This window comes from Pogoniulus pusillus, chromosome 35, assembly GCF_015220805.1.
Source record: "Pogoniulus pusillus isolate bPogPus1 chromosome 35, bPogPus1.pri, whole genome shotgun sequence".
Lineage (NCBI taxonomy): Eukaryota > Metazoa > Chordata > Aves > Piciformes > Lybiidae > Pogoniulus > Pogoniulus pusillus.
The window spans coordinates 12,027,685-12,037,440 of record NC_087298.1 but is presented as its reverse complement, the minus strand read 5'-3'; the positions used below and the strand labels follow the sequence as shown (position 1 = coordinate 12,037,440).

The following is a 9,756-nucleotide window of genomic DNA, read 5'->3' as shown; positions in this document are numbered from 1 at the left end:
ACTGTGGTGTGAGTTCACTCTGGCACCAACACCAGGCTGACTCTACAGAATCACAGAACCAGGCAGGGTTGGAAGGGACCACAAGGAGCAGCCAGTTCCAACCCCCCTGCCATGCCCAGGGACACCCTACCCTAGAGCAGGCTGCACACAGCCTCAGCCAGCCTGGCCTCAAACACCTCCAGCCATGGGGCCTCAACCACCTCCCTGGGCAACCCATTCCAGCCTCTCACCACTCTCCTGCTCAACAACTTCCTCCTCACCTCCGGCCTCACTCTCCTCACCTCCAGCTTTGCTCCATCCTCCCACTCCTGCCACTCCTTGATAGCCTCAAAAGTCCCTCCCCAGCTTCTTTGTAGCCCCCTTCAGATGCTGGCAGGCCACAAGAAGGTCACCTGGGAGCCTCCTCTGCTCCAGCCTGCACAGCCCCAACTCTTTCAGGCTGTGCTCACAGGATGATTCCATGGTTCAAACACTAGCAGCACAGCAGCCATGGCCCCAAACACTTCCAGCAGCTCTTTTTCCTCCTTTGAATCCTGAGGCTGCACAGAGATGGGCAGCAAGGACCCCCTCTCCACCAGCACTTGCCTGCAGGAGCTCCTTTCACTCTCTGAGGGACCACACAAGAATCTCTCCCCAGTTCAGCACCAAAGGCCTGTGCAGCACCACAGAGTTCTCTTCATTTCAAACCCACAGGGTTGGCACAGGCTGGCAGCACCCTCAGGGCACCAACACACTCCCAAGGGCATGGCCACTAACTGGCACTTGCCTTCACTCTCTCCTTACCACAAATGGTCAAGGTCATGGTGCAGGTCTGGGCAAGACTGACCCTCTCCATGTGCTGCCAAGCCATGGCCATGACCAAAATGGGAGCAGGCACTGAATGCTCTGCACCCCAGGGGTGACTTTCTGGAGGGCACCAGGTGCCAGCTCCCACTGAAGCCAACAGAAGTTGGTGCCTCAAACTCCCTCTGAACTTTGGAGCCACAGGGAAGCATTTTACCAAGCTGGGACCTGAAGCTCCAGCTGTGGCTGGGGTGAGATGAGATGGAGGCAGGAAGGGATGAAGCTGTGCTTGCAGAGAGCATGTCCTTGGGTAAAGGCAGAACCCTGCAGGGAGCAGAGCATCCTTGGCATGAGCCTGGACAACAGCTTTGGGCCCTCTGCCCTCTTCGTCCACGGTCCCCATGAGTGCTCCCATCCCAGGCAGGGGAGGTGACATCCATCAGAGCAAGGAGAGGAGCAAGAGGGGAGCAGAGGGAAAGCAGCCTGGGAGGCTACTGCTGCTTGAACAGCAGAGTCTGTTCAACAAAACAAGAATTCATTTCCAGGCAGTGTGAAACTACATTTTGGAGGGGGGGGGGGAGGAATAAAAAGAGTTTTCAGCAAAGGCAGAGATGGACTCCACTTCATTTGCAGTCAGCAAAGCACAGCTTGCAGGCCAATTAACCCCTGGGAAAGAATGATTGCTGTCATGGCACTGCCTTGCTCAGGAAACAGAGCAGCAACATCCTTGCACTCTCTGGGTTCTCTTCCTCCTCTTCTCCTCCTTTAATCTGACCCAAATCTGCTCGGTGAGTTCACTGCAGATGTTTTGCCCATCTCTCCCAGCAGACCTTTGATCCAGTTGGGGTGACCCAGGGGCCAGGAATTCAGCTGGCAGCTCCTAGGGGCAACTTTTCTTCTCCTCAGCCCAGCAGACACAGCTGCAGCTCTGCTCCTGCCCCTCAGTAAAAGCCTTTCACTCTCTTGTTGTCTGGGTCAAACGGGGACTTGGTGTGTGCCTGGGCAGGGAAGGTCTCCCCCATCCTCTCCAGCTGGTAGCTGCCACTCTTCACAAAATCCAGTGAGACCTGCAAGGCAAAGCCACAGTGAGACCCTCCCCCAGCCTCTTAGGTGCTGCAAGGCACCAGCCCCACTGCCACCATCCCAGCTCCATCCCACCTGGATGCATTCCTGGGTGATGTGGTACAGGTGAGCCTGCTCTGGTAGGGTGAGGGGGTTGGACTGGATGAGCTTTGGAGGTCAGCCTGGGATTCTGTGGTCACTGGGCAAGCCCCCACAGCCCTCCTCAGAGCACAGAACTGCCTGGATTGGCAGAGAGCTTCCAGACACTGAGGGGCTGGAGCTGTGGTCCAGAGAAGGGCAACAAAGATGGAGAAGGGTCTGGAGAGCAGGGCTGGGGAGGAGCAGCTGAGGGAGCTGGGGGTGTTTGGTGTGGAGGAGGCTGAGAGGAGACTTCATTGCTCTCTACAGCTCCCTGAAAGGAGGCTGGAGTCAGGTGGGGGTTGGTTTCTTCTCCCTGGTTATCAGCAGGTACAAGGAGAGGAAATGGCCTGAAAAGTGTGCCAGGGGAGGGTTAGGTTGGAGATGAGGGAAAGCTTCTACATGAAAGGGTGGTCAGGGATTGGAAGAGGCTGCCCAGGGAGATGGTGGAGTCCCCAGCTCTGGAAGTGTTTAAGAGCCCTGCAGATGTGGAGCTTGGGGACATGGACCAGTGGTGCCCTTGGCAGAGCAGGGTTCGAGGTTGGACTCAGTGCACCTTGAAGGTCTTTTCCAACCTGACTGATTCCAAGTGCCTAAGGAGTGCTGCTCCCCAGCTGCAACCAGCCAGAGCAGCCATGGGAAGGAGCTGCAGGCCCTTCCCCCAGGCCACAACCTGCTGCCTGCTTCCCACCATTCCCACTTCAGCTCCCATGGATGCCCAGCAGGCAGCTGCCTGCTGCCAAGCCCTCGGCAGAGCTCTGCCTGCAGCAGCAGCTACGGGAAACAGGGCTGAGGATGCTGCCACGGATGGAGCTGGTGGGGATGTGCTCAGCAGAGCTTCTCCTCATCACTGCCTCGCTGCAGGCAGCAGGGGACCATGTGTGTGTCCCCAGCTCCATGCTGCTGCCTCGGGCAGGCAGAGATGAGAGAGGGAGAGCCACGGAATGCCAGCATGGGAGGGGTTCAAGGGACCTTTGGAGACTCACAGATTGCATCAGGTTGGAAGGGACCCCCCCAAAGGGGCTGAAATGGGAATGGTGTTCATCTGTCCAACCCCCACCCTGCAGTCAGCAGGGACACCAACTAGAGCAGGCTGTCCAGGGCCACATCCAGTCTGAGGTTATCCAGTCCAACCCTCCTGGCAGAGCAGGTTCACCTAGGGCAGGCCAGGAATGGGAAAGGGGGAATGGAAAGGAAGGTCTTAGGCATGGAACATTCACTGTGGGGAGAAAAGGTCTCATGGGGCTGGGGGTTGGCAGCTGGAACACAAAGTACTCAATGTGGGAGTCCTGTAGTGGTGCAGGATTAGAACTGAAGGGAAGCAAAAGTGGTCTCAAGGAGCTGAGGGGAGCAACTGGAACACAAAGCACTCCACATAGGAGCCTTCCACTGGAGCAGGATCGGAAGTCAAGGGAATTAAAGGTGGAATTAGAAGTGAAGGGAATCAAAGGTGGAATTAGAAGTGAAGGGAATCAAAGATGTTCTCAAGGGCCTGAGGGGGGAAACTGGAACACAGAGCACTCCATGTGGGAGCCTTCCACTGGAGCAGGATTAGAAGTGAAGAGAAGCAAAGATGGAATTAGAAGTCAAGGGAATCAAAGGTGGTCTTAAGGGGCTGTAGGGAACAACTGGAACACAAAGCACTCCACGTGGGAGCCTTCCACTGGAGCAGGATTAGAAGTGAAGCAAAGATGGAATTAGAAGTGAAGGGAAGCAAAGGTGGTCTCAAGGGGCTGTAGGGGACAACTGGAACACAAAGCACTCCACGTGGGAGCCTTCCACTGGAGCAGGACTGGAAGTGCAGGGAAGCAAAGGTGGTCTCCAGGGGGCAAGAGGAACACAAAGCACTCCACGTGGGAGTCTCAGGCTGGAGCAGGACTAGAGGTGAAGGCAAGCAAGAGGATGAAAGCCTGAACATAAGCTCAGCTCCTGCTTTGCAGCAGGGAAGGTCCTTGGGGACGTCATCCACAACCCTCTGTCCCCACATGGGCTCCCTGGCCTCTGCCTACAGCTTGCTGCTTAATGAGGGCATCTGATGAAGCAGGCGGGAGCCTCCCAGGGTTAATTAGGAACCTGCTGCGCTCCCACTGGCCCTTGCCGCCTGCACCAGAAGTGAATTCACTGCTGCAATTAGCTGCTCGCTGGCAATTAGCAGCGGAGGCAGGGCTGGAGCTGCAGAGCATCGGCACAGGCCACCGGCTGGTGGCACCACCCCTGCCACCTCTCCCCCCTGCCAGCCTCCACCGCGGGCGGGGGTGGGGAAGCACCGCAGGGGCAATCCCACCCTGGTGCCCACTCCGCGGAAGGGTTTGCAAGGAGCTCCTTGCATGCAGCACCGAAACCAAACGAGCACCACACACACACCCCCTCCCTGGCAGCTGTGGAGCTGTTGGAGGGTAGCAGAGCCCTGCAGAGGGACCTGGCCAGGCTGGATGGGTGGGCAGAGGCCAAGGGGATGAGACTGAACAAGGCCAAGTGCAGGGTTCTGCACTTTGGCCACAGCAACCCCAAGCAGCACTACAGGCTGGGGCCAGAGTGGCTGAGAGCAGCCAGGCAGAGAGGGAGCTGGGGGTGCTGGGAGAGAGGAGCTGCAGAGGAGGCAGCAGTGCCCAGGTGGGCAGCAGAGCCAATGGCATCCTGGGCTGGCTCAGGAGCAGTGTGGGCAGCAGCACAAGGGAGATTCTTCTGCCCCTGTGCTCAGCACTGCTCAGGCCACCCCTGGAGTGCTGTGTCCAGTTCTGGGCTCCTGAATTGCAGAGAGATGTTGAGGTGCTGGAAGGTGTTTGGAGAAGGGCAGCAAGGCTGGGGAGGGGCCTGGAGCAGAGCCCTGTGAGGAGAGGCTGAGGGAGCTGGGGGGGTGCAGCCTGCAGCAGAGGAGGCTCAGGGCAGAGCTCATTGCTGCCTGCAGCTGCCTGCAGGGAGGCTGTAGCCAGGTGGGGTTGGGCTCTGCTGCCAGGGACAGAACAAGGGGACACAGCCTCAAGCTGTGCCAGGGCAGGTTCAGGCTGGATGTTGTTAGGAAGTTGTTGTCAGAGAGAGTGATTGGCACTGGAATGGGCTGCCCAGGGAGGTGGTGGAGTCTCTGTGGCTGGAGGTGTTGAAGCCAAGGCTGGCTGGGGCACTTAGTGCCATGGTCTGGTTGCTTGGGCAGGGCTGGGTGCTAGGCTGTGCTGGCTGAGCTTGGAGCTCTCTGCCAGCCTGCTCCATGCCATGATTCCATGACCAGAGGGGCTCTGCACTCACCGGGCCCCCCGCGGGGTCTCGGATGTAGCCATAGGCGATGGTTTTGTCGATGGCAAAGCCGAAGTCTGCCCGCCGGATGTGGCCAACCACTTTGCCATCCCTCCAGACTGCTTCCAGGCCGAACATTGGCACCTTCCTGCCGGGAGAAGGCAGAGCTGCCACTGGCAGAGCCCCACGGCAGGACCCCACGGGGTAGAGGGGGCTTGAGGTCAGTCAGGATCCCCTCCCCACCCACACACCCCGGCCCCGGCTCCACCCTGGGCCAGGTTCTTTCTGCCCTCAGGTTCATTCCCCTCCCCGTGCTGATGCCAGCTGCTGGCAAAGCCCCTCCAGCCCGACTGGCACAGAGCTGACAAACCCACTCCCTGTCACGCTGCTTCCAGCACCCAGCCTGCAGGGAATTGGTGGTGGGATTTAAATCAGAGATGGAATTAGAGCATGGCAATCAGCTGAGCAGGCTGGGAGCGAGCTGCAGGCAGGCTCCCCGGGCACAGGGGGGCTGGGCAGGGCCGGGGGTGCTGCCAAGCAGAGCCTGGCAGTGCACTCACTGCTCGGCGGTGAAGCAGACAAGGCGGCGGAAGATGCCCTTGGCCTTCTGAGCCTCCACAGCCTCCCTGCCCAGGAAGGGGATGTTGGACTTGAGCTTGCAGGTGAAGGCCAAGCCTGCTTCCAGGGGGGTGTCGTCGCTGCGCAGGTCTGCGTGCCAGTGCCTGTACCCTGCAGAGACACAGCATGGGGCACCCAGCTCCACCTGCCCTGCCTGCGAGCCCAGGGCAGGCAGCATCGCACAGGCACAGTGCCAGCAGGCAGGGCTTGGAAGGCAGCTCTGGAGGTCACCCAGCCCTGCCCCCTCTGCCCAAGCAGGGCACCCACAGCAGCTTGCCCAGCAGCACAATGTCCAGCTCGGGCTGGAAGCTCTCCACACAAGGAGACTCCACAGCCTCTCTGGGCAGCCTGCTCCAGGCCTCCAGCACCCTCACACCAAACAACTTTCCTCTCCTTTCCAGATGGAACCTCCTGGGTTCCACTTTGTGCCCACTGCCCCTTGGCCTGTCCCTGGGCACCACTGAGCAGAGCCTGGCCCCATCCTCTTGCCCCCCACCCTTTAGCTCTTGCTGAGCATTGCTCTGCTCCCCCCTGGGGCTGCTCTTCTGCAGGCTCTCAGCCCCAGGGCTCTCAGCCTTTGCCCCTCAGATATCTGCTCCAGGCCCCTCAGCAGCTTTGCAGCCTTCTTTAGACTCCCTCCAGCAGTTCCCTGTCTCTCCTGAACCCAGAACTGGACCCAGTACTCCACCTGTGGCCTCACTAGGGCAGAGTAGAAGGAATGAGAACCTCTCTTGAGCTGCTGCTCATATTCTTAATCACCCCAGGAGACCTTCTTGGCCATCAGAGCACATTGCTGGCTCACCCTTTAGCTGAGCATTGCTCAGATCCACTCTGGGGCTGCTCTTCTGCAGGCTCACCAGTTCCAGGTCAATGTCAATGCCCTTCACAGCAGACCAAGGCATCACCACTGCTCCTTGGACACTCCTCTTGCCCTCAATTCACTTGGCTCTGGACAAAGCACCCTGAGGATGTCTCACCAAGGAGTTCTGGGGCTGCCAACATCTCTGCCAGCAGCTGCCAGACTTGCAGCCACACAAACCCACCCTCCAAGCTGGGGATTACTCAGTTGTCAGAGAAGCAGGCATGGTTGGAAGGGACCACAAGGAGCAGACAATTCCAACCCCCCTGCCATGCCCAGGGACACCCTACCCTAGAGCAGGCTGCACACAGCCTCAGCCAGCCTGGCCTCAAACACCTCCAGGGATGAGGCTTCCACCACCTCCCTGGGCAGCCCCTTCCAGGCTCTCACCACTCTCCTGCTCAACAACTTCCTCCTCACCTCCAGCCTGACTCTCCCCACCTCCAGCTTTGCTCCATTCCCCCCAGTCCTATCCCTCCCTGAGAGCCTCAAAAGTCCCTCCCCAGCTTTCTTGTAGCCCACTTCAGATCCTGCAAGGCCACAAGAAGGTCCCCTGGGAGCCCTCTCCTCTGCAGCCTGCACAGCCCCAACTCCCTCAGTCTCTCCTCCCAGCAGAGCAGCTCCAGCCCTCTGCTCCTCCCGGTGGCCCTGCTCTGGGCACGCTGCAGAGTGGCCCAGCAGCCCCAGGGGAGGCAGCAGGAGCTGCTGCCAGGGCAGGCAGAGACCTTTCTCGCTGCTGAGGCTGTCGATGGCTCTGTAGCCGGCGTTGGCGATGCCGTGCCGGGCGCCTGCCCGCATCAGCGCCTGGTACACCTTCACACAGTCTGCCCGGGGCACGTGCAGCTCCCAGCCCAGCTCCCCCACGAAGGACAGCCTCATGGCACGGACCTGCGGGAGGCAAGAGGGCAGAGTGGGCAGGCAGCCGGGCAGGGAGCTGGGCTGTGTGCTGCAGGAGGAGCCGCTGCGGGCCGGGGCACAGGGAGCTCGCCCTGGAGCCTTGTGCCCAGGCTCTGCTTGGCTGGAAGGCATTTCTGTGCCCTCAGCTTGGCACCTCAAACCCAGCTCTTGCCAGGAGGGACGGCCAGCAGGGGGTCAGCACCCTCTGCCCAGGGATGCCAGGGCTGTGCCCGGGTGGGCTGCGATGCTCCAGCTCCGGCTGGGCTTTTGTCTCCCTCTGCTGACCCAGCGGCTCCAGGGAACAACGAGCCCGCAGGCAGCCTCAGCCCTTCCCCTCCCCAGCCCAGCCCCTCGGGCAGACAAGATGCTCTGCAGTAAGACTCCAGCATGGTGGATGTCTCCCGAGGCTGTCCCCAATTTGGGACGGTGCTCCCCTGGCAGAAGCACCCCAAAGCCCTGCATTCCCAGGCAGGGCTGAGCCCAGAATCCCAACCCACACCCTGCTCATCCCAGAGGATGCTCAGGTTTGCCCCAGTGCAGGCTGTGCCCCAAAGCACTGCTGGCTGCTGCCAAATTAGCTCCACATTCCATGCACGAAGCTCCAAAGAGGATCAGCACAGGGATCTTGGTGCTCCTCAGGGGAAGCCTCATCCCTGGGAGATCTCCTGCACTCCTGGGAGCTCCTCCTGGCCATGCTGGCACTGCCCTGCCCATGTTCCCCCTCCTCACTTCTCAGCCAGACAGGCTTGCCTGCATCCTCCCGTTGTCCCTATGGGAACAATCTTCATTCCCAAAGCTTTCCAGGCTAGCTGAGGACACCTCAGCTTGGGCACCTTCCCTGGAGATGTCCCTTTCATCTGAGCTGCACTTCCCTCTGCTTCAACCCTTGGGATTTCTCCACTTCCTCCCCCACAGACCCCTCTCTGGCTCATCCCTTCAGATGCACATCAACTGCAGCCTCAAACCTCGCTGGGGGAGGCAGAGTAAGTGCAGAGCTTCAGGCCAGGCTTAAGAAAGCAGTTAACAGCTGGGAGGAGGCTTCCAGGCTTGGGTCTGTACACAGAATCAACCAGGTTGGAAAAGACCTCTGAGATCATTGAGTCCAACCTAGCACCTGACCCTGCTAGTTAACCCCTGGCACTAAGTGCCTCTTGCAGCCTCCTCTTCAACACCTCCAGCCACAGAGACTCCACCACCTCCCTGGGCAGCCCATTCCAATGCCAATCACTCTCTCTGACAACAACTTCCTCCTAACATCCAGCCTGAGCCTGCCCTGGCACAGCTTCAGGCTGTGTCCCCTTCTTCTGTCCCTGGCTGCCTGGCAGCAGAGCCCAACCCCACCTGGCTACAGCCTCCCTGCAGGCAGCTGCAGGCAGCAATGAGCTCTGCCCTGAGCCTCCTCTGCTGCAGGCTGCACTCCCCCAGCTCCCTCAGCCTCTCCTCACAGGGCTCTGCTCCAGGCCCCTCCCCAGCCTTGCTGCCCTTCTCTCAACACCTTCCAGCACCTCAACATCTCTCTGCAATTCAGGAGCCCAGAACTGGACACAGCACTCAAGGGGTGGCCTGAGCAGTGCTGAGCACAGGGGCACAAGAACCTCCCTTGTCCTGCTGCCCACACTGCTCCTGAGCCAGCCCAGGATGCCATTGGCTCTGCTGAAAGGAGGCTGTAGCCAGGTGAGGTTGGGCTCTGCTGCCAGGCAGCCAGCAGAAGGGGACACAGCCTTAAGCTGTGCCAGGGCAGGTCTAGGCTGGATGTTGTTAGGAAGTTGTTGTCAGAGAGTGATTGGCATTGGAATGGGCTGCCCAGGGAGGTGGTGGAGTCTGTGTGGCTGGAGGTGTTGCAGCCAAGCCTGGCTGGGGCACTTAGTGCCATGGTCTGGTTGGTTGGGCAGGGCTGGGTGCTAGGTTGTGCTGGCTGAGCCTGGAGCTCTCTTCCAACCTGCTGGATTCTATGGTTCTGAGGTGGGTGTCAGGGGCTGGGCTCAGCCTCTCCTGCCAGCTTGCAGCTGAATCTCCCTCACAACAGTTATGGGTTGGTTTTTTTTCTGCTACACTGCAACTGGGGCTAGGAAATTGCATCGATTCTTTGAGCAATTCCAAAAGCATTTTAAGGCTCCTGGCAAATGAAAACCTGCATTTTCCCCTGCCTCCAGCAGAGCAATTCAAAA

The 9,756-nt window shown here is 59.5% G+C and overlaps 1 protein-coding gene across 4 annotated transcripts in view; it reads right to left on the bottom strand.

Annotated features, from left to right (window-relative positions):
• Positions 1-1,301: 1,301 nt before the first annotated feature.
• SARDH (sarcosine dehydrogenase) overlaps positions 1,302-9,756 on the bottom strand; it is a 35,217-nt gene continuing 26,762 nt past the window's right edge. For 3 of the 4 annotated variants that reach the window (XM_064171145.1, XM_064171149.1, XM_064171146.1), the window contains 4 exons: positions 7,417-7,579; positions 5,775-5,943; positions 5,227-5,362; positions 1,302-1,850 (listed from right to left, as the gene is read on the bottom strand). In XM_064171145.1, the coding sequence (XP_064027215.1) occupies positions 1,725-1,850; positions 5,227-5,362; positions 5,775-5,943; positions 7,417-7,579 (594 nt within the window). In that variant the 3' untranslated portion in view covers positions 1,302-1,724. The remainder of the gene's footprint in view (positions 1,851-5,226; positions 5,363-5,774; positions 5,944-7,416; positions 7,580-9,756) is intronic. The other variant, XM_064171147.1, reaches the window with a different exon arrangement.